The following is a 25,249-nucleotide window of genomic DNA, read 5'->3' on the forward strand; positions in this document are numbered from 1 at the left end:
CTGACTTCTTCTTCTAGACAGGTTCATAAATTTAATGTTGGTGGTTGTGGAAAATGTGCTTCTCAATTAATTAAAAGCAAGTATTGATTTTAAATAGTCTTAAAGAAACTGTGACAATATGAACCCCAGAGTCCGTGTGTGAGGACCTGGACCTGTACTTAGGACTTCTGGGACAGGTTGATGGTTCGAGTAGGTGAGGGAGGTGTGTCTATTTCTCATGTCTGGAGATGTGTTTCGGGAAAAAGTTGTTTCTGTTGAACTTTGGATAAACTTTAATATGGAAACTTCTTAAAAACTTTGTCATTTATCTGATTTTGAGAGGTTTTGGGAAATAACGCTGGAAAAGTTTGTTAAAGATATTTCTGTGTGTGATATTGTGCTCACATGGACGCGCCTCTCTGACAAGGAGAGGAACAGCAGCAGGAGCAGGTCTTTGGGCTTCATTAGATCACAAGGAAAGGCATCTGAGATACATGGGGTAAAGCCTCCAGAGCGCAGCAGGTTCACTATAGTCTTCGTTACCAGGCGGGAACAAACAGACTTTAAAATTCCTCCACTGGAGACTGCGCGCACGGATGAATCCATTCATACATGTTTCTGGACCAGCTGCTGTTTGCAGATGTCAGACCTGCTGAGGTAGGTGGTCCAGGGCGGTCATCTTGGTGTAAAGTGCTTACTGTGCGGGAGTTCAGTCTCGGGTCTCCTTCTCTTGAACATCTGGCATTGAACGCTGCGTACAGCACGCACGTGTCCAGAGCCGTGTATTTGGTTATTACAGACTTCAGTCAGCAATGGCTGGTGAAACAGGTGCCACTGCCTCTGGTTGAAAAAGCGGAGCCCTAAAGCTTCCTAGTATGCTTTAGACTGTGAGTTTGTACGGTCAGGAAGGTAAAGGGACAGGAGGAGAAGATACAGCTGACGCACGGAGGGAACTGAGCAGGTGGATGTTTCTCAAAGCTGGAGAGTGACGGAGCAAAGCCTGGTCGCTCGTACCACGTGTTTTACAAACTATAAAATGTGCTACCTAGATCCAGTTTGGATATATATTAACATAATATATAAATATATATATTATTAAAACAAATTAGCGAGAGAGAAGCCCGGCCTGACCCGACCCAAAGTTAATAATTGACATTTTGGGCCCGACCCGGCCCGAATTTCGGGCTCGGGCTTAAGATCTTACCTCTAGTATAAATGCATCCACAAATGCATGAACTGATCCAGAAACATGTAAAAATATTTTCAAATGTGTAAAATAGTTACAAATGTGTGTGCATATCCACAAATGTGTGCACAAATTTGTGGATTTATGCACACGTGAGGGTTTGTGTACACATTTGTGGATTGGTGCACACGTTTGTGGTTTGCTGGACACATTTGCAAATCTGTTTACACATTTGTGGATCATTTTACATATTTGTGGATGCATTTATGCACACAATAATTTTGCTTCAATAAAAGCTCCATTTAACTTAACTAATATCTGTCCACTCTGTTATCTCCCTCCTGACAGCAGCCATGTTTTGCACGAGTGCACTGCAGGAGGAGTAGGTGCTACTAAGGGTGATTACATAAAGATGAAAGTTGCACCAAAGTTTAAGTTCCATTTAGTAAAAATTGCCATGAAATTTAAAATTCATAGATTTTAAATCCACTCAGGTTTTGAGGAGATGGTAAATGTTGGAGCATGCACGGGGCAGAACGAGCTGGAACGAGCACGCTCTATCCATCAGCACCACAGGAAACCTTCACTTCACTCTGCCAGAGTTTGTTTACTGCTTCATTGTTTCCCAACCTGAACACACATGATACTTAACGCCCCTCACTTCCTGTCAGCTGCCCGACGCATACATGCAGCCATGCGGGAAATCATCCCTCAAAATCAGACTTCTATCCTGAGGTTCCTCCTCTCTCCAAGAAGTTTCATGGCTTTAAATTTCCTTTGAGAGGACAGAGGTGATGCAAGGAGGAGGTCTGGAGGCGAGGGGGAAAAATAAAAATGATAAGGAGGGGGTCAGAGTGAGGTGAGGACAAGGACAGGAAGAGATAGACGAGGTCAAAGAGATGGAGGAGACAGAAAACCTGCTACTGTTGCATTCCTGTGGTTACACTGGGACAGCTGCAGTGTGTTTGTGTGTATGTGTGTCTGTAAGTGTGTGTGTGTGAGGTCAGGTTCAGGGAAAGGACCGATGCGACGACACGGAGATGAACTGTACATATGTGCATTTGTACACAACCACGTCAGCAACAAGCTGACCTTTGACCCCTGGACAGAAAGCAGATCACTGTAGGAGAGGAAGAAGGTGACGAGAGTGACCCAGAAAGGAGCGAATGAGGGAATCAGCCATCCAAAGAAAGATGACGGGAGGCCAAAGAGGCGAAAAACAAGACTTGAATGCATGAAGGGCGTTGAGGGAGCAGAGCAGAAAGCGAGGGATGGAGGGTGAAAGAGTGCAGTCAGGTGAAAGTGATACGGTGGCTGAAACACACGGACAGGGTGGTCTCTCCTCTTTCTCTCCTCGGGAGGCTGACACTTCCCTTCATCGTTTGACCGCTCACAGAAGGGGGGATGAATGGAGGAGTGTAGCGGGGTGAAAGAGCGGGATGAGCAGAGAAGAAAGAGGGCGAAGGCAGGATGAGCACCAGACGGACATCTAAATGCTCGCCCCGTCGATCTATTGGAAGAAAAAGAGATAGACTCACATAGACATGGATGCAGATGGTTTTTATAGGGGAGGAGCGCAGTGCACAGCTCTGTGAGCGAACGCTCAGGCTTAGAGACTGTTTCAGGTTTCATTTCTGTCTATTCTCTGGAGATGTTGCTCTGTGTGATGACTTTTTCATTATCACCAAACTGTTGGAAAATCATCTACAGAAGAGAAACTGAAACTTAAGTATGGGTCTCATCTGTACTTTAGATCACTCCTCACACCACTAACAGGCTCTACACTAACTTTTCCACTGGTAGCACTGGTGCTACCAACTTCCTCAGTTGATGGCACCAGCACATGGTTTGGTGGCACCGTGCATGTTGATGAAGAGTTGTCTAAATTGGCATAGCACAGTTTCCTTTAAAGTAAAGATTGACAGTAACTTGAGTTGTGGTATTTGCTGAGTATTTTACTGCAAACTGACATTCATGTTGTTACATACCAGGAATATTATAGTTAACCAAAAAAAAGTTATTATCTGATTTATTTCTCTAAATAGAGGCTTTACAAAGCTCTTAAAAAGTATGTTACAAACTCATTGAAGGATGAAGTCCAGGCGGCCTGTGTGGTACTTGGAGGATAAAGGGTCAATGATGTCTGAGAGGGTGCAGACAGATGCAGAGGTGGAAAAACACCAAAGCCATAGCCCAGATGTTTCTTGTAGTGAATCGTAGTGAAAACACTGGTTGAGCAGTTGGGGTCACAAACTGTGGGTTAAGAATTGTTTTATGAAGGTCACCGCCACAGCATTGTACTGTGCCTTAACCATCCATCATATTTGCACCAACTGCAGTCTGCTGGTTGTTAGAAATCCCTCTGGTGATGGGACAATAGGACTAAATATCTGTGTTGATTTTTTTCTTCTTTGTCTTCATCGTCTTTTTCTTCTTTGTTTTCTCCTTCGTTGTCTTCTTCTTCGTCGTCTTCTTCATCTTTTTCTTCATTTTCTTCTTCGTCTTCTTTCTTCTTCTCTTTAAAGTGTGGTTACTCTTTGTTTTAGAGGCTGATTTCTGCAGCAAATAGACTTTACACACACACACACACACACACACACACACACACACACAGCTACAAATGAGTGCACTGTGAGGTCAGTAGGAAAAATGCTAAAGACCCTGAAACTCTTTTATCTGATCACACATCCACACGCACTTCATGAGAGACAGTCGGCTGCTTAGCGGCGTGTTTTACACACATCCATTTACCCCTTGTTTAGCAGTCACACACATGCAGCAGGGTCTGAGTGTAATAAAGTAGTCGGTGGTCCCGCTGTGCCCAAAATAACAACAAAAAAATAGTCCTCCAGACGTGTGCGTCCATATCTGTGGATTTATGAGTTCAAGCTATTATTTGTGTGGGAGAGGTCAGTGTGTGTGTGTGTGTGTGTGTGTGTGTGTGTGTGTGTGTGTGTGTGTGCGTGTGTGTGTGTGTGTGTGTGTGTGTGTGTGTGTGTGTGTGTGTGTGTGTGTGTGTGTGTGTCGGCCCCTGTCTCAACTTCCTGTCCTGTCTGTGGCCGGCCTTATCGCTGTGACAGCAGGTCAGGCAGTGGTCACAGCCGCAGAGTTATTCAGCGACCTGATTGGACAGGGAGGGGAGCGGCAGTTCACTTCTTCCGATCGATGGTCAAGTTGTGGTCACACACACTTTAATAAATATCTCACTCAAGTTATCACACACACACACACGCATGCGCAGACCCAATAACAGCAGACACACACATACACTCATATGTACAGTGACCGTGTGGTGACCGGGTCAGGTCATTGTTCTGCGTTATCAGTCGCGACCTCTCCATCAGGCTCCCCGATACCAACTGCTCCTACACCCCTTCCTCTGAGTGTGTGTGTATGTTAAAGTGTATGTGTGTGTGTGCGCGGTCACTTCATGGTCAACCCAAAAAGTTTGACTCTTAAGCAGCTCTCACCTTTCAGTCGTTTCCTGTTTTGGGGTTGTTGAGGAGACACAGAGGGATGTGTTTCATTTTGAGCTGCAGTTTGGAAACACTCCAGAGGCTTTGATTCTGTCTGTGAATTCGATTTACCAATCAGTTTAGGGCTGCAGATGGATTCCAAAGGGTTCTGAATCTGCGGTTTTATACATTCCCCAGGGTCTAGACCGGGCTGCGAGCTCTGCTGTTGAAACTGATGCCGGTGACCTGCAGTTCTTCAGGGGTCCACTTGAGTCTGACAGCAGAGAAACTAAAATAGAGGCATTAACAGCTGAATGATCAGAATACGGCGCTGAGATATGCACATTCAGGAGCCAGATCTATACAGACACCTTTTGCAGCCAATCAGGACGCCACTTTGTGTATGAACATGTTTTTTCCTGTGTCAGCTTCTTTGCTCCGTCTTTGTTTACCTTTCTTTGGGCTGCTGAAGCATATCCATTACATTAGACTGAGTTTTGTTGAGCTGCTCAGTGTGGATGATCATGGAGAAATCTTCCCTCAAAATCTGACTTTTGGTGCTTTTAATCTAAGGTTTTTCTTCTCTCTAAATCAGCAAGAAAAAGAATGAAAACAGTCTCAGAGATGTCAGAAAGTAGCTCATGGAAATGTGTAAAGTGTCACCTAACTGACAGTGTGTGAAAGATAGGACTTCAGCTCAACTAAGAGAATTTTAATGGCTTTACGTTTCCCTTTAGTGGACAGAGATGGTGCAGAGAGGAGGTTTTGAGGCGAGTGGAAAAAGTAAAAGTGAACTATGATAAGAAGGGGGAAAGAGCCGAGGTGAGGATGAGGACAGGAAGAGATAGAGGAGGTCAAAACCTGAACCCCACCCCTCCACCTATCAGCTTCAAATGCCTCTTCAGGAACCAGTGGGTGACATCTCTGATACTACGTCCGTGTTTTGCACAAAAGCGTCTCCAAGGGCACAATGAAGTCATGTTTGATTGGTCTAGATCAGAAGTCTGCAACCTTTTACTTTCATAAGAGTCACCTCAGCTCACCTGGATTAAAGTCATTCCAGAGCCACAAAATCTATTTTATCATTACAATAAAGACTATGCAAACTATGCAAAAATCTAAGAATTTTGAACTTAAAAAAATTTGCAAAAACTTTTAAAAACTGAAACACAATACATTTTCAATAATTTGTTAAATTTTAAAATAATTCTTGAATTTGATTACACATATTGATTATATTGCTCAAACCCTCATTTTTTTTTAAATCTTTGAATCTGTATTTTCTTCCAGATCATTCTTTTTGTAGATGTACTTATCTTCCCAGTGCTGTAAAACTTGAGGTTATCCACAGGTGCATGGAAAGTTGGTGGGCTGTTGGTGTTGTAGGAGGTGAAGTAGAGCGGTGGCAGGCTTTATTGACAGATGGGATGAAGATTTAGTTCAACAAAAAGTTAATGCAAAAAAAAACTCTTCAAACCAGAACAAAAGTTTTTCGCAGTAGGACTCAGTAATGAGCAGCTCCACTGTTCTTGTTAATCACTTCAATTCCTTTGGTCATGCTTGATGTGAGTGTTTCCAGGAAGCTTTTGGGAACATTGCTCCAAGTGGTGAAGATGGTTTCACAAAGGGCATCGACTGTCTGGAACTGACGGACATTTTTATTAACTTCCCTCACCATCCATCCCCAAATGTTCTCTATTGGATTTAAATCAGGGGAACATGTGGGATGGTCCAAAGAGTGATGTCATTCCTCCTGAAGAAGTCCTTCATCAAGCCAGCATTGTGAGCTGTAGCATTGACCTGATAAAAACCAGCTGTTACCACACAGACCAGGGCCCTCAGTCATGAAGGATGCCCGCTAACATTTGCACGTAACCAGCCGCCGTTTGACCACCCTGCTCCACCTGAAGCTCCAGTGTTCACTGAATGAAAAAGCCCCAGATCATGATGGACCCCCTCCACTGTGCCGAAAACATCTCAGGTGGATCTGCTCATCATGTCAGTAGTGTTGGAGCCATCTGGACCGTCAAGGTTACATTTTTCTCATCAGATAATCAAACCTTTAGTGTCCCATGTTTGATGCTCACAGGCAAAGTCTAGATGGGCAGTATCGTGGCGTTGAAGGAGACAAGGTCTTTGGATTGTTTTTTTTGTTTTTGAAACCCTTTTCCCACAGATGCCGTCTGATGGTTATTGCGCTGCAGTTGGCACTAGTAAGGGCCTTAAATTAGGTCAAGGACCGCCCTGTGTCTTTTTTACTCCATAATAACTTTTTTATTCCATAATGCTCAGGGTCTTCCAGAAATGTAGAATGACTGTCTTACTGCATCCAACCTCAGCAGCAATGACAGGCTGCAGGCCTTGCTTTTTTTTTTAATTACAAGTTCCAAATGTTTTTTTTTTTTTTTTTTGACACACTCCCCCTTCTTGCTTTTGCATATTGTAGCTCTACTTTAAACCTCATTAAGATCCAAATGTGCAAAATGCATATTCTAGCAATTTTTCAACAGGTCTTAAGATTTTGATCAGGTCTGTAGTCATCTTCACCCTGAGTTGTAAATTGTCCCTGCATTAATCATTTATGGTTTGTGGGGGTTTGGACAGATTTACACAGATTCACACTCTTCAACACAGGAAATAAAGTTCATTTGGAAAAGTTTGATTTCTGAGTTTGTGTACAACGGGTTTCAGATTTCTTCACCAGACTCACTTTACCCGGTCAGTATGAAATCTGAATCTTCTCAAACAATCTGAAGCGGTCCTGATTTGAAGTCTTGGAACCTAAGTTGAACCCTGTCCCATGCTTGCCCTCTGAAGGGTCTGGACGTGGCCTGCCTTTAAAAAGCGTCCCTGTCTCTTACAGAGAGCTAGAATCTAAATTGAGCTGCGCGCGGCTAAAAGCTGCTGTTTCTCCAGCCCTGTTTGTTTTGGAGTCTTCTGTCTTTATTTGCTTTATCAGCGCTCAGAGCAGCTCCCGGCAGCTCCCAGCAGGCCCCTCTGACTTCAGCCTGCACTTCTTTATCGTCTCCCCGTATCTCACTCGCTCCTTCTTCCTCCTCCTCCGTAACGTCTAGTTACCCTCCGCCTGACCTCCTTTCCCTTTCTCCTGGAGTCCTGTAATATTTCCACGATCATTCTTTCGCAGCCCCCCCCCCCTCCTACTCTGCCTCTCAGAGCCTGTGTCTCTCACTCAGCCTCTCTCCATCTGTGTAGTGTCTAATTGACAGCAGAGACCCCTGGTTGAACCACCAGCACTCCTCTCTCCATTTTGTTGGCGTTTTCTTTTTTTTTTTTTTTCCATTTTAGCCCTGTCACTTTTAAGGAGTCGCACAACTTTCTCTGTCACTGCTGGGGAGGGAGGGGGAGGGAGGGGGTTTTGGGGTGAGAGGCGGCGTAAGCCTGAGAAGAAGGGGACAGATAAAGGAGAAAGTAGAGGACAAAGCTGGAGAAGGAGAACATTAGTTGGTTATGTAAGGAGGTAGCTGAGAGTTCAGAGGAGCATGGCTGGGACTTGAAGACGATGAAGGTCATTTTGGAGACGTTTTCAGGAAGTTTGGTCAAACATCAGGACATCTTTTTAAAACCAAGATGAGAGTTTTAGCTCATTTCCTGTTTTTGAAATCCCAGCTGAGAGATACCTGATTTTATGTGGGTTAGGGCTACGTGTAACAGGTATTAATCCAGTCTGAGTTTATAAATATCTGTGTTCAGTTTTGATAAGGTGACTGAATTACAGTTTACAGTGGGAACTGCCTTGTAGATTTGGGTGTTCCCCTATCATTAGGGTAAGGGATAGGCCTGTTTAAGCTATTTTATATATGATAATAATAATAATTTATTCTTCAGGACTTTAAGAGGGTAGGGGTTAGGCTTATCATTCAAGAGCTTAATGATAAGGAATGGCAGAACATACCAACTATAAGATGACACACTTTACAACAACAGCTGAACTAAAGAGAATCCACTTTTCATAGATAAAGCATCAACTGAATAAAAAACAATACATTTATAAAGGACCAATGATTTGGAAGAGTCAGTGCTGATGAAATAGGTCGAAGATACTTGGGCTAGTCGTTCCATGAGCTTGAATAGCATCACTTCTTCTCCCTGAGTAAAGAGTCCGTAAAGAAGGGATTTATATCCGTCCCTCTGATACCTTTGTAAAAACAATACACTATCAACAGCCTAACAAACTCCTCAAATACCTCAGGCTGGTGTCTCTGAGAGACCTCCTTTAATGCAAGCCACAAACATACACAAATGCTAATATGAACCATGAGGTTCAACTATTTTCTGGCAAGCCAAGAGAAATGTCTTATTTCAAGACATTAAACACAAGAATAAGTAAAAACAGGCCAATTTGGTAAGAAATAGAATAGATTGAAGCCACAAGTGGTAATAAGCAGGCCCTCGCCCATTGTGCACCCTTTGAGGCATGTCGCGGCCGCCACATGGGCAGCAAAATGTGCCTCGGCAAAAAGCCATGTAAATAGATGAGGTCAAGCCCAAACAACCAGTGAAATACACTACCATGAATTCCCAGAGGGGGGAGCTATTGCAGTAGCAGAAATGTTAAATTATAGATGTTTCGGGAGGTAGGCCTTGATGGTGTGCATGAAATTTGAAGCAGATTGGACTTCATATGAAGGACCCACAATGTTTTCCTGGTTCATGGTGAGACATCAGATGATGCTATGTCATAGACACAACCTTTAAGTACAGGACATGACCTGATCAGTGATGCTTTATGAAGGCTTGAGAGAGATTTCTGAGCAGATTTGAAAGGAAAAGGTTCACAATGGGAGGTGTTAATAATCACAGCATAGAACATGTGACTAGGGGTCACTGTGCTATGAGCTTAAAAGAAGCATAAAGATCTCTTCAGGTTGAGATACCAAACATGTGAATGTGTTTTGGTCCTCATCCAACATTTTACAAGAGGACTATAAAGGTTTTCATTCTGACAAAAAAAAAAAATCATCAGGCCTATTTAGTTACAAAAAAAGTTGATAACTTGTAACGGTCATTGTGTGTAGCATACACAAGCCAACTTTAAAGTTGCTGCTGTCTTACCTCTGATCATGAGTTAAAGCTCAGAGTCAAAGACAGGTTTTGGCTGGAATGATTTGGAGTTTTGGCTACTGCTCTGCCCTGCGTCTACTTCACCAAAATGATCATGGCCCAATCCAGCCAGACGAGAGCCTGAAGCAGAGAGATGCTTCCTGGAGTACCAGAGTAGACTGTTTCAAAGCAGTTTGGCCCTTTTTCTTTCCACCCCGTTGAGGGTGTGTTGCTGAGTCAGGGTTGTGTAAATTTTGATCAAAGTCTGGTGCACAGATCTATCTGTGTGTTTAAGAAGCCTCCCCTGCTGTTGTTCTGCAGCTGACCTCTAACCCCTCTGTGTTGGAGAACTAAACAAAGCCAAACCCCCCTACAGGGAGCGATAAAGCATCATGATTTTATCTCTTCTCTGCTGTGTTTTATTACCCCACACACGCAGACCCACAGTGGATTAATAACGGAGCACAGTGTGTACATTGAAGGAGTATCACAGTGGAGACGGGGCTGTGTTGTGGTTGCTGGCAGCCGGGGCGCTGTGGTCAAGAGACGGCTGCAGGCGCATGTACAAAGACACAAGCTTTTGGTTTTAATTTAATTTCTGGCCCTCCGCTAAGGAAGAAAAATTAGATCCCTGTTGAAAAGCGATAACATCCAAGCGTACTCCAGTTGGGTCATTGTTCTAGATGGAGCGATACTGTCCAAGCTGCGGGGTGCAAATTTACAGAGCTTCTACTTTTGGTTTACAGAAACACAACGTGTAGTTAGAAACAAATGTGAGCATGGAGAAAGAGTGTAAAAAGTTCTGCTATTACTGCTGTAAGCGGAGGTAAAGTGAGAGGATGGCTTCACGGGTTCAACAGTAGCCTGACAGCACGGACAGATAACCTCTGGATGTGACCTTTGACCCCTGCTTTCAGAGGTTAAAAGCTTTAGAGGTTAAGTGTTGGACTGTTTTTTTTCTGCAGGATGTCAGGCTCATTCTGGACTTTGGAGCCATAGCACCAACAGTTTTTCAGTTTTGGTTCATATAACCTTTGTTTCCACCAAGTGGCTCAGTTTGGGTCGTCTCTGTGCAGCACACATTTGATGGCATTTTCTTTGAGTAGAACCAGGACAGGTCCCCAAAGTACCGACCCATACTGTCCCTTCTGCTGGGGTGCCAGTCATACTGATCTGACTCCGGAAGGTTGAGCTAGAAACACTGCAGTCTGTTGATTGGTAGAAAGAATCATCACTTCCTGTGTGACAGCGATGGTAAAGAACAACTCATAACCCTGACATGAAGAGAACTTTCTGTTTGGAAAATGGCGTCACCGAACAGTGTGAAACTGCTGTCCAAATGAAACTGTGCCATGCTTTCTTTCTTCGTTGCATTTATTGGCGGGGTACACTGATGTCACACCATTACACTGCAAAAAATGAAATCTTATCAAGTGTTTTTGTCTCATTTTTATTTAAACTTTTCTCAACTACGACTTCGCACTGGCTGTGAATCCTCCAGCCTGTTCACTTCTGGTCTATCCCCGTTCATAATGTTGGTTTGTTGTCATGGCCAAGTTAAGTACGATCTGGTTTTGACACAGTTTGTTTTATTTTAAAAGTCATTAGGCATTTTAGATGGTTTCTGTGCACAACTTCCTGCCCCACTCATCCTGTTTTTTTGTGAAATTAACGCTTAACAGCTCCAGCATCCTGCATGAAACTGCGATCTGCCACAGACAGGACAAAGCCATCGTCACATGAACCATTCCATTTTTTTAATGTTCACGACCATTCAGATATTTGAAAATCACTGCCCATCACTGCCCATCACTGCCCATCCCTACCGCCTACCAAGAAGGGCAAGGTTGGCTGTGACAACACAAACAGGACCAGGCTTTACTGATCGAAACCAGACCACTAGGTGGAAACGGGAAAGTGTGAGAATTTACAACTGGATATCATTGGACATTCGTTGTCAGATACACTTTTCTATGACATGATGGATATCTCTCCTTGTGTTTTTGTAATGATTTATTCACCAACTGTTGAATCAAGACATAATCAGATCTTGTGTTAATACTTTGTTTGATAAATAAAACCTGTAGTCCGACAGTTAAGGTTGAATATCTAAAAGTCAATTTTATTGGATCAGAAAGTCCAAAAATCTGTGAAAATCTGTCGTTCTTCTTGCAAAGATCCTCAGGTCTTGATTGTAAATTTTTCATCCAATGGTAAAAGTCTCCACTTAGTAAAAATGTCTTGTTCCCTTTCCAGGAATCTGACCTTTCATAATGTGACAATGTCAGGTAGTTTGAGGTCTTTCCGCCCTCAAATCGGGGAAAAGCTATCCCAAGATGTGGGATGAAGATGAATTTGGATTTACGTCAGGAAGGAGGGGAAGGTGGAAGGGAAGACCACTTCCTTTGCTTTTAGTGAATTCTTGGCGTGTTGGAGGGCAGAGATGATGGACAGGTGTCAAACACTCAGCCCTCACTCCCCGCTCAAAGAGCTTTTTGTTCTTCTGTCTGACATTAAACACAGTGCGTTCAGACGACAGGAGAGCAGCTTGATTGTCAGGTGTCAGAGTGGTTGTTACGTGCAGGCGGTGACCTTCGAACCCAGATCTGAGGCGCAGGTTTGGTGGTCAGTTCACAGGAGCCGTGTTCAGAAGGGATGGATGGATGGAGGGATGATTGATGGATGGATGGAGGTGGATTCCGACAGCAGAGATGGACAGGTGCCAACACGGCTGCTTCTGCTGATAAAAGTCAAACCCACTTTCTCTGCTTTTAGTGACCTTTGACCTCACCCGTCAGATTTGGAGGGAGATGGACGGCTGAGAGGGCGACATGATGATGGACTACGGTCTGAGAACTCCACCTCTCTGTAGTTTAAGAACGACGTCACTTCGTCTGCTGCAGGGATGTTTCTGTCCTTCATAGCAGCTGCATTACATAATCACAATCCCTGTCCGTCTGTGTGTGTGTGGTTGTGTGTGTGTGTGTGTGCTGGAGTGTAAACATGATGAATTCTGGGTGACCCTGACGTTTGGCTATTAGGAACGGGAACACGACAATTCCCCAACGGTTCCAAACGAATAAATCCTGACTACAGCCGGAATAACCATTAACAAGTCTGCTAAACACCCAGGGAGAGGAGGAGAGGAGGGGAGGAGGAGGAGGTGGTGTGGATGGACGGTGAGGGCTCAAGAAGACAGGATGAGGATGAAGAAATGGAGAAGGTTTGAGAAATATGAAGATGGAAAGAGAAGGAGAATCAAAGGGCAACTGAGAAAGAATGAAAGTTGGAAAGAGGTGAGGAAAAGAAGGGAAGACTTTAGGAGGGGGAGCTCAGGTGGAAGAGAGAAAGAAGGAGGGATGAAGAAGGTGTAACTAAGTAAAGTTGTTGGGAAGAGTTTGAAGACAGAGGAGGTGAATTTGAAAGAAACAAGAGAAAGAAAGAAGAGGGAGGAGAGGCCGGGTTAAAGGGGGGGAGAAAAGAGGGATGAAAGATGGAGAGGAGGAAGGAAACAAGGAAAGATTGAATGGGGAAAGGAAGAAGTGGACAAGGGTGGAGTAAGGAGTGCAGAAAAAAGGAAGGTTGAAAGAGGGAACAAAACTGGAGAAGGGGATAGAGGGATGGAGTAGGTGGGAAACAGAAGGTAAGGATGGGGAGAACAAAGGGATGAAAAGGAAAGATGACAAGGAGAGAAGGAAGTAAATGAGTGAAGCTGACAAGAGGAAGATGAAGAAAGAAAGGATGGATGCTGAGGGATAAAGGAGAGAACAGAGAGGAAGAGGAGAAGAAATGATGGAGAGAAAGAGGAGCACATTAACGGAGGAGAAATGAGAGAAAACAAACAGGAGAAGTGAGGAGAACACGTCACTTTGTTTTTCTGCTCGTCCCCCGCCGAAGAATAAGAGGAAGCAATAATCAGAGTGTGTGAGTGTGTGAGAGTGTGTGTGAGCATGAGAGTGTGTGTTAGGAGACAGGAGCGATAGCACGGGGAGGTCATGGCGAGGTGAGAGAGGGGGAGCGAGACGGAGGGAGAAGTTCAGTGAGAGGTGAAGAGAGAGACCTGCCGTTTTCTCCCCGTGTGTGTGTGTGTGTTTAGGGTGAATCGGGGGTCAGGTGTGTGTGTGTGTGTGTGTGTGTGTGTGTGTGTGTGTGTGTGTGTGTGTGTGTGTGTGTGTGTGTGTGTGTGTGTGAGAGCGAGCCAGAAGGACCTGCTGGCTCGTGTGTGGCTCGTTTTTTGGAAGAGCCACTCTCTCCTCTTCTTTTTTCTTCTTTTCCATTTTCATCAGTCTTATCTGTCTCCTCCTCCTCCCCCTCTCCTTCCCCTCTCCTCTTCTCTCTTCTGTCTTTGCCCTCCCTCACCCCTCCCTCCATCCCTCCCCCCATCCCTCTCTCTCTCCAAACTTACCTACTGACCTCAAGTTCACCTAAAACTCTGGGTCCCTCTCCTCCTTCCTTGTCTCTTCTTTTCTCTCCTTCTTTTCTCCCTTCACCTCTCTACTTCTTCGTCTTCTTTTCTTTCTTTATACCTCTGCTGCACTTCCTCCTCTTACTCGTTCATCACTCTCTTCTCTCACCCTTTTCTCTCCTTCTCTATTCTTTTTCACATCTTTCTGCTTTCCTTTCTTCCTGCCTTTCTTTCACTTTACTCCCTCATCTCGTTTTTCCCCTCTTCATCATAACTGACCTCTTCTTCTCCTTCTTTCCTTCTCTAAGTTTGGTTAACCTTTTCATCTTTCTCTTTTTCTCCCTCTTCTGTCGTCTTTCCCCCGCTTCTCTTTTCCCCTTTCCCAACATTCTCTTTTCTTTGCTCCTGTCTTTTCTCCTTTGTCCTTCCCTTTGTCTTCTTTTCTACCCTCCCTCATTATTTTTTCCATGTTCTCCCCCTTCCTTACCGTACCACCTTTATTTCCTCCTTCCTCACCTTTTTCTTCCCTTGTCCTTCGTTCTTACTTTCTTTCTTTTCAAATACTATACCTCACCTCTTTTTTTGGTCATCCCTCCTTTCATTTGTCTCCTTCTCTCCTCCTTCCTTACCTGTTTTTTCTCATTTCTTCTTGCTCTCATTCTTCACCATCTTCTCTTCTCTTTTTGCTTCTTCCTCTCTTTATTCCTTATCTTCCTCACTCCATCTAAGCTCTATCACTCTTCTTTACCTTCTCTTATCCCTCTCTCCTCACTCCACCTTTATCAATCTACATTCCTCCTCTTTTTTCTTTCTTTCCTCTTGCTGCTCATCTCCTTTCCTTACTTCCTCTATCCTCTCTCCTTGCAGTCCTTCACGTCCTTATCTTCCATCTTTGGAGAACTTTTCCTTTCCTCCTCTCATCCCCCTCTCCCTCACTCCCTCCGTTTTTCATCTCGTTTTGAAAAAAGATGGAAAGAAAAATGTCGGGGTCTTTCCCGAGCAGGGACGGCGATCTGATCCCAGACAACGTGAAAATCTTTGTCCTGAGTCACAGCTTATCTATGAGTGAGTGTGTGTGTGTGTGTGTGTTTGCACAGATTCTCAGAGCTTTTGTCTTGCTACTGTATGTGTCGTGGCTCTCCACACACTCTAACACAATCTCCCATGTGTGTGTCCCTCATCAACACACAAATCTGTTCATTTCAGCTCATAGGCGGATGATATTTAAACTTTGTGTAACTGTTTTTATTTCTACCTGTTAGTCAGCACGCAGAGCCTGTTTTCATGCAGCCTGTGTGTGTGTGTGTGTGTGTGTGTGTGTGTGTGTGTGTGTGTGTGTGTGTGTGTGTGTGTGTGTGAGTGTGAGTGTGAGTGTGAGTGTGAGTGTGAGTGTGAGTGTGTGTGTGTGCGCGCGCGTGTGTGTGTGTGTCTGTCTTTGCACTTGTTTATTTGGAAAGATTAGCAGGTCAAACCTCGGCCGTGCGAGGGTGAGCTCGGGGACAAAGGAGAGAAAGAGGGAGGGAGGGAGGAGAGGTAAATACAGAAGTGAAAGGAGCAGAGGGAGGAAGGGAGGTGTGGGAAGAAGGGGACAAGGGAGGGAGGGAAGAGATCAGGAAGTCCAAATCAGCTATTGGTCTTGTAGTCAGCCTCCAAAGTCAGACTGACAGGAAGTTTTAATAACTCACAGAACCGTGAAAATATTCAGGACACTTCCTGTTTTCATGAGGGTGAAGCCGTGAGGAGGTGAAGTCAGGTAAGAGACGTGACCTCCTCACCTCTTCACCTCCTCACCCTCTGAATGCTCCCATGCAGGATTCATTACCCTAACTTTAGCCATCAGGTCACTCCCAGAGGATAATATCAGCTCTCTGCAGAATCAGAAGTTCTTCCTGTTACCCCACGTCATGCCACATTACGTCTCCTCATGTTACGTTGTGTCACCTCACAGCTCAAGACGTGTCAACACTACCCTTCACATTACATGAAGTGACCCTCTGCCCATCACGCCATGTCAAGTCATGGCACAACATGTCACAACACGTCAAGAATCAGCAGGCCTCCTCACGTCATGACAAAAAAAACATCACAACACTACACAATATGTCACACCATGTCACTTCCCATCATGTCATTTCGCCCATTCAGTCTCATTGCAGTATCTGTTGTGTTGCATTAAGTCGCATCACAACATAATATGTGACATCTTGTCACATCAGAAGTCAGTACGTCACGACACGTCACATGACATAACATGTAACAACATAACAACCTCCTGCCTGAACCAGTCACGTTACATCAAGTCACAGCACAATATGTCCTGACACATAAGGAATCAGTACAGCCCATCATGTCACGACATCAGGATATGTCACAATATGTCACAATATGTCACAATATGTCATATGAACTGAAGTCTTGCAGTTTCTCATGTCTCCTCATTAAGTGAGGTCACTTTCTGCATAACATGTCACTTCACTTGTTGAAATGTCACCACTACCTGTCACAACAAGACTCCTTATGTCACAACTCTTGTTATGTTATGAAATGGCACGTTTTCTCTTTACATAGTGTCATTTTGTGTCACATGTAGTCATGTGTCATCACACCATGACACTACCCAACATATTACATAAAGTGACTTCCTGCCAGTACCTGTCAGCTCACATCACATGGACACAATACGTCTTGTCCTGCAGGAATCTTACATCTCATGTTACAAAAAAAAACCTTTCATGACATGAAACAATATCAGTCACATTGTGTCGCTTCCCCTCACAACATGTCATATCCCTTGATATAATACCTCATGTTACGTCATATTAAGTTACATCACAACTCAGTATGCCACGATGCTTCCTGTCATGTCACAACTCAACACGTCATGTCATGACATGACACATCATTGCACTTCTCATCTTGTTATGTCAGTGACCTCCAGCCACCCCTTGTCACATGATGTCACATGAGGACTTAGTCAGTGATGTCACAACAAAACATGTCAAAACATGGCAGTGTGTTACATCATGTCACTTCCCATTGCGTCACTTCACACTATGTGAAGTCCAGTTACAGCTAGGGATGGGTACCGAATTAGGTACTTTTATAGGTACCGACCGAATTCAGTCAAAAGTACCGGGTACCGATTCATGTAAAATCAAAAGGTACCATGTTTAGGTACCCTAAGTGCATCCTTGTGACTGTGAGGGAGTGGAGGAGTAGGTGGTTTTCCATGGTGGACATAAACAACGCCTTAAAAGGTTATATATTAGAGAATAAATATGTTGAATAAAAATAATTAACATTCTTTTATTAAAAAAATTGATATTTTTTTCCATCTTCGCACAAAATAGTACGAAAATTGGTACAGTTGAGTACCGATATCGATTGCCAGGTACCGGGAGTTGGTACCGTATCGTTTCAAATGTGAAAGGTACCCATCCCTAGTTACAGCATTTCTTGGTACATGACATTAGTTCACACCATGACCCAATATATCACAGGAATCAATTTGTCTCATGTCACAACAATAAAATGTCATGTCATAGAACAATATGTCTGCTCCCATCATGTCAGGTCACATTACTTGAAGTCGCGTTACAGTATCTCTTGTTACATCACTTCAAGTCACACCACATCTCAATATGTCACAACACTTCCTGTCGCGTCGGGGCGCAATACTTCACGTCACGACACAATCTGTCTATTACACTACCTGTAATGTGATGTCACCAGTGACTTCCTGCCACTCATTGTCACCTTATGTCACAACACATCATGTCATGTCACGTTAGGACTCTGTGAGTCATGTCACAACAAAAAGTCACAGAGCTTCCCATTGCGTTGGATCTCGACACAGTTTCTTACATCACGCCACAACTGAATACGCCATGTCATGTTATTGTTTTATGACTTCCACCAACTTCCCATCACAGCATGTTAGGTCTTGTTGCATCATGTCATGACATGACATTACACTTCTGATCAAGTCTTCCTCTGTCATGTCACTTCACTTCCTGTAACTTCCTGACTGGTAACATGCGTCCTGTCACCACAGGTCTGAATAAGCCCTCGTAGCTCTTTAATGTGAGTCTGCTTTAGTCTTCATGCTGTGGAACGTTCCAGAGCCTCTCCGTCTATAACAGCAGCACCTGAGTTAGCCAACAGTTCCATTCCTCTCATGGTTGGTGTGACAGCAGCTGCAGAGATTGATTCACAAGCAGGACCCTGAAGATCTGAATGGGTTTGCCTCTCTTTAGCAAGCTGTAACACCAAACGAAGACTTTCAGGCGCAGTCCCTTTTAAAAAGATCCATGAATTCTGAGTCCTGATTGGTTGGTGAAGTCTGTTTTCTGTTGGAGAACCAAATGGCCTGAAGGTCCCTCAGCAGAGGTCTGGAAGTCTGATGCACAAAAATGTCAGGGATTCTTCAGAGACTCAGAATCTGAAGTCTGTCACTTCCCTGGTCCTTCCACCTTCATCTACCCCCCCCCCTTCTGTCCTGTTATCCATTCCTCCTCCATCTGTGTCTCCTTCCATCTTTACTCTCTCATTTCTCCCCCACATGTGGTTTTGCCCCCCCTTCTCTCTCATCCCTTGCTCACATATGGTTTCTCTCTCTGGATCTGTGTGTGTTTGGTGTTACCCAGAGTTCACTGGGGCTCCCTGCTCATATATACGTGTGTGTTACAGACCGTGATAGAGAGACAGTGTGTGTCTGTGCCCGTGTGTGTGTGTTTGTGTATATGTCTGCTGGCTTACAGGTCTGCCTGTGCCTGTGCCTGTGTGTGTGTGTGTGTGTGTGTGTGTGTGTGTGTGTGTGTGTGTGTGTGTGTGTGTGTGTGTGTGTGTGTGTGTGTGTGTGTGTGTGTGTGTGTGTGTGTGTGTGTGTGTGTTGGGTAGAGTTCAGCAGGTTATGCAACATTGTGAAATGTGGGCCATTTAAAGGACAACTTCAGCTTCCTCGTCTCCTCCCTCCTGTTTTTGATCCCTCCATCCTTCAGTTCTCTGTGTCGCTGCACGTTTCATGTTTATTTACTTCGAGCTGTCCACTTGAAAGAATCCCAGAAGTTAAGCAATCCAGAAGATTTCAGAGATCAGTCAGACGCTCATCTGAAACCTTTTATGGTCACTTTAACCAAACATCCGGATTTGGTTGTCGGTTCCTGTGAAAAGTGGTCTCAGAGTTCTTTGGAAGTCCTGCGTCAGCTTAGGATACCGCAGCTTGGGTCTGGAGATCCCTGAGACGCACGTTTACCACACAGGCTTTAGGATAAACGGACGTGGTCTCCCTGATATCACCCGTCTGTTTCTGAAGCAGAGTTTCGAAGCAAATGGTTGTTATCAGGTGGGCTTTGAGTCCCCACACCAACAGCTACAGGGCGGCCATCAGTCACATGACCTGAGCTGTGCCTCTGATTTGGCGAGCCTATGGTCTTAAATTCCTTCAAACTGCCAAGTTAAAAAATTCACCCCCGTACAGTGTGTGCCAATAGTTAAATTACAGATTCAGAAGATGTTTTTTGAACCAGACTGTAAAAAAGTTTATTTCTGCTGTGTAAACAGCTTTTTTGGCTTGGTGTGTGTGTGACTTCCTGCTCTTTTGGAACCAGCCTCAAGGGAACGATTAATTCACGACTATATGAATTTCTGTAAAACGATGACTTTATTCCCCTAAAATCAGAGCTTTATCACAGAAGTATAACAGCAACTCTCCTACCATAAGGACTTATGTTCTTGCAATTTTGGAACTTCCTTTGTGAATTTTTACACAATATAACAACTTAATTTGCTCAAAATCTCAAATTTTGTTCATTTATGAATTTAAATGTCATAAAGCATTGCAGTTAAGTCTTTATGAAACCCAGATCCCACTCCAGTAAATGAAGAACTTTACTAACGTGATGTAACAAATGAACTCTGATAAACCTACAGCCTTCCTCCTAACCTGTCTCTTAAATCTTAGATTTTAAACTCTCTTATCCAGGACTGGAAACAAACTCTGATTTTATTCTCAGGAATTTCAGACATAGATCTAATAATTTTGTGATTTCCCTCTTTGTTCTTATTAATTGTAAATTATTTTTGTATCTGAAAATTTTATGTTTATACGCTCTAGGATTATATAATCCAGCTCTCATTCCTGCTGCTTTCTGGATGAAAAACTTGGGTGGATTGTAGCGTTGCTTTAGCTGAAATATTAAATGATAACTTTGTTTTTTTCATACAGTATAGTAAAGACTTCAACCCCATCGATATATGTTTATTCTCATTGATGTTATGACTTTCTTCCTGTAAATCCTAATTTAGTGATTTGAGATACTCAAACTCCATGTTGAAAATATGATCTCATGGATTCTACGACTGAATCATCTGAAGTTTATAACCTTTATTTCCTGTTAATGGATGATTGATAAATGTCCTCTGTCCATCCTGATCTAGTTACTGGACCTCTTCACACAGTGGGACTGGTCGACCTACCTGGCTGACTACGGCAAACCCACCTGTAAATACCTGCGAGTCAACCCTCACACTGCACTGGCCCTGCTGGAGAAGTGAGCACTCCTTTATTCGTTGCCTCTACTCCTGTTTTTCAGCCTCTCCTCACTCTGTTTTCCTGTTCTCCTGCTTCATTTCTCTCTGTTCCTTTGTCACAATGATCAGGAGTTGGTTTGTTGGTCGTCGGACCAACAGAACGCTCATTTTCAGGAAGAACTGTCAAACAACTCCTTCCTCTGAATGTTTGTTTCCTCAGAAGTACATCACCACGTTTTCTTTACTCCATCTGTTACAAGAAGCAGTTATCTTTTTCATCTTTATTTACCTTTCCCTCCATCTCTGTGTCCCCTGTCTGACCTCTGTGTCCCCTTTCTGTCCTGTGGGTGTTCCTGCAGGTTGTTAAAGCCGTGAGTACTCCTGCTGCTCTTGTTGTGCTGTGGCTCTGAGTGAAGCTGGATTCTGGCATGAGCACCTCTAAAACTGTAGAAACAGGCTTAAAACACACACATGGAGCTGTTTGATTGCGCCCATTGTTCAGTAAAGTCCGGTTCACCTTCCTTAATCCGGGTCAGCATTTTGTCCTAGACCTCCAGAAGGCCCAGGCTTGGTGGTCCCTCTAAGCCCAGGAGGAAGCACCCTGCCGGGGCTTGTCTGGTCTGTTGGTCCCCTGAACTTCCTGGAGGTCCTTACCAACCCACTGTTCTGCAACTTAACACACACACACACACACACACACAAACTCATGAGCCGGATATATCTTTTTCTTGTGTGTGTGTGTGTGTGTGTGTGTGTGTGTGTGTGTGTGTGTGTGTGTGTGTGTGTGTGTGTGTGTGTGTACGTGTGTGTGTGTGTGTGTGTGTGTGTGTGTGTGTGTGTGTGTGTGTGTGTGTGTGTGTGTGTGTGTACTGAGCATGCTCAGAGTGATATGCACCTGTGTGTATTTTTCTGAATGTATTAATGTATTGGTTGAAGTTTTGCAGACTCACAACATTTTCACATTAAACAGACTTAAATCTCTTTCCGTCCATCCCCTTTTCTTCTTCTTCTAATTTTTCTTCTTCTTCTTCTTCTCCAGGATGAAAGAGACGAGCAGGAAGAACAACATGTTCGCCCAGTTCAGGAAGACGGACAGAGACCGTCAGAAACTTATCGACACCGTCATCAAGCAGCTACGCAACCTCATCGCCCAGCACCACAGCTAGAGCCAGCCCCCTCCTCTTCCTCCTTCTCCTCCTCCTCCAGCCACCTGCCTGATGTTCCTTCATCCTGACTTTAACCATAGCTCCATCTATGCACCTTAACTCCACCGGGCTTCCGCCACTCTCAGCCAGCACCTTGAGCTGGTTAACGGCTCAGATCGGACTGGAACTCAGACTAACTGCACGCTTTCTGACAGGTGTCCTGACAGCTTCACTCCCCTGTTCTGATAAAACATTCTTTGTTAACAAACCTTGACTAAAAGATCCACAGAGTACGCCCCACACCTTATTCAGCACGGACACCTGCTCTTCACATCCTCCTCTTTAAAAGAAAAGAAAGGCATCGTTTTTTTTTCCGGATGAAGTCACCTCTCCATGAATTTCTTTGGAGCTTTACACATTAATCTTTCAGATTTATATTTCTGTACACTAGCTACTGCTTTGAGGGAGGTTTTGCTTTCGTCCACTAACATTAATTAGTGAAACTTGCAACATACATACATAAAGACTTCATGCTCATAAATCTACTATTTTCTACTCCAAAATCCAGGACTTCCACTACCATAAATAAAAAGGCTAAAATCTGAATGAGCTCTGGCTCTTAATTAAATTCCTTGTTTCTTGTAAATTAAAGACTTAATTCACTTTGGTGAACAGGATGAAGGTTGTAGAATAATGACGACTGAGATTTTAAATGTGATTAAATTGTATGAATAACGTCTCCTAAAATTCTGAAGCTACATTTACTCAACTTCTCCCACATTTCTAAGACTTTACACTCATAAATAAAAACCTGGCATCTTGTAAACAAAGTAGAACATAGTCTTATTAAATAAGGTTTTATTCTCTTAAATTTATGATTTTTGTCAAGTTAATTTTAAGACTTGATTCTCATAAATCTACAGCTGTCTTCCCATACATCTGAGACTTTACACTCTTGTGAATGTACAGGGATACAGACGTATCACCACTGTATTTTATGACTGGATTCACATCATTTTCTGACAGGTATATTTAAGACAACAGCTTCACTTTCTACAGCTTTCTTCCTATAAATCCAGGACTTTATATTGTGTAAGATTAAGACTTATAATCTCACAAAATGATGAGAAAAAATTTGGGGAAATTCTGGTTTTGTTCTTACAAACTTGTGATTTTCTTCTCATTATTTTGTGACTGTATTTCTGTAAATTTAAGACTCAAATCCCATAAATTTCGAACTATATTCTTATTATCTAAACTACTATATCTATATGGTCAGATATTTACAACAATATTTCTTTTTAGATTAAAAAGTTACATTTAGCCTCCTTTGCAGTTTTTGATTCTTATTCCCAGATGTTTCCCTTATGCTCTGTTATACAAAACAAAAGTTGCGTTATCAAACTAAAGAGGGCTGGACTTAAAGTTGCTCTGTTTTTTTTGAAACACTGTCATTTTTGGAACACAACATTTTGGTTCCTGTCCTTAAATCTGTTGTCTTCTGTGTTGAACCTTCACCGTCTTCCACGTTAACCCCGTCACTGCTGCACAGTAACAGAACGTAATGAATGTACATCAGGGTCGGAGCGTGTGGTTAGAAAAGCACTGAAATCAGGATCAGGTGGGATTAAAAACTCGATAGTTACTGCATATATATACTGCATAAAGGGGGATACTCATCCAACCTGGCAACCCTTTGCTTTCTTAATGGACAACCTGTGAAGACTTGAATGGGCCTGGCTATTTAACACAGCAACACAACCCTGCCACAAGTTCAGCCTGTTAAAAAGGGGGATGTTGCCCCAACATGGCAACTCAATTCTTTGTTTAAATAAATGTTGCCTGAGTGTTTCCTACTCTCCTGCTTAAACACCTGGGTCTTAAAGGGGGGTTAGCGCCCCTGTCTGGCAATCCGCACATGTTTTTTGTTTGGACGTCCAGAGAGGAACTTTGCTTGTAAAGAAATTGTTTTACTAATGAAAGCACACACACTTTTACGTCTTCCATACACTTAAAGCACCAGCTGTGTGTAAGTGTGTGTGTGTCACTTAAGTTGAAGCACAGAATACACTAACACTAGATTATCTTTGAACTAACATGGGTCTCTGTTTTCTGCTTTTCTCTTGGGTGCAATAATAGAAACTGCAGCATTTTTCAAGCAAGTGTGTGTGAGTGTGTGTATTATTTGAGGCGCTTTACAAAGGGATTCAGACTTACAGTGTGTGTCTGATGTGTGTGTGTGTAGAGAATGTTCAAGCCGTTCTCTGTGCGGTTGCCATGTTTGATTTATTGATGAATTTCCTGTGAGATTCTCTTCGTGTGTGTGTGTTTGTGTGGGTTAATGCAGGTGTGTGTGGGTGTTTTCCATCCCTCCTTAGCTGTGTATTACTCAGAGGTGTTTGTAAGGGAACGGGGCCGTCATTATTGAATGTGCCTTTGCTGTATTTTGTTCTTTTCCTGCCATTAAAGCGACAAATCTGCAGCGTTTGGAGTCTTGATGCAGTTTACTAAACATTTATGCTTTTATTTGAAAATCTTGGATTTGAAGTTGATTTTTTCGAGCTGGAACTGCATCTCAAATTTTCTTTGAGATATTTTTGGATGAATTGACACCTACTGTCGATGTTATCTTGTGAAGTCAAAGTTTAGACTTCAGAAGTAGGATTTTGTGAATTGTTGTAATGAGGTAACAGCTAAATTTAGATCCTGCCATCTGTGTTTACAGCCAAATTTTGTTGAAAATATAATGAAATGAGTTATAAAAAAATAAAATAAAATAAATTGTAGTTCCAGGATTAAGGGAGGCAGAGCTGACTGAACCTGTGTCCAGACCCCTCACTCTGCAGACATTGTCGCTGGATTTGTTTTGTATTTTGTAAGCAGAGTTCTTTACTGAGACAGAAGCACTGTACACGCTGTTGTATTAAACCACTAATGGATAAATCTATAAATTGAATACTAATAAAAAGTTGCGATGAATGTTGGCGAACAAGTTTGGAATAAATGGAAAAAAAAATGCTGAGAACATCCTGTGTCATTTGTCTTTTTGTGAAGTGGGAGGTCTGTCAAAGGAGAGGATCTTTGGTTAGCATCTTAACCAAACGGCATCAGAATCACAAATTGATGAAACAAAGTATAAAGTGTGTTATTTATGGCCTTAAATGTTAGTAAACAGCACAAATGAGGTGCCATGGAGCTGAAATTCTGCCTGGCTTTCTAGAGTTGAGTAGTTGGGTCAGAATCTGTTTCAAAGATCTTTTATTCTGTCAGGTTTCAAACAGAGCCATGCTGCCTCTTTCCAGTCCTGATGCTAAGCTAAGCTAAGCTAAGCTAAAAAATTGCACCATCAGGGAACTAGGCACTAGTTACTCTCCCAATTTGACCTCCAACCCCTGAGACAGCAAGGCCGTCAGCACTGAGCGATGTGATTAACGAGGACTTTCTCAGTTTGTGTGTATGTGTGTGTTGGCACTGCAGGTGGGAGGTG

General features: G+C 43.3%; 1 protein-coding gene across 1 annotated transcript in view; it reads left to right on the forward strand.

Annotated features, from left to right (window-relative positions):
- The window catches only part of exoc6b (exocyst complex component 6B), a 113,074-nt gene extending 88,295 nt beyond the window's left edge, over positions 1–24,779 (forward strand). The window contains exons 21-22 of the mRNA XM_074699123.1: positions 20,525–20,637; positions 21,657–24,779. Coding sequence (XP_074555224.1) covers positions 20,525–20,637; positions 21,657–21,783 — 240 coding nt within the window. The 3' untranslated portion in view covers positions 21,784–24,779. The remainder of the gene's footprint in view (positions 1–20,524; positions 20,638–21,656) is intronic.
- The last annotated feature ends 470 nt before the right edge of the window (positions 24,780–25,249 follow it).

Source organism: Halichoeres trimaculatus, unplaced genomic scaffold (genome assembly GCF_033239565.1).
Source record: "Halichoeres trimaculatus isolate MK-OKI-2021-1 unplaced genomic scaffold, fHalTri1.1 fHalTri1_scaffold_22, whole genome shotgun sequence".
Taxonomy (NCBI): domain Eukaryota; kingdom Metazoa; phylum Chordata; class Actinopteri; order Labriformes; family Labridae; genus Halichoeres; species Halichoeres trimaculatus.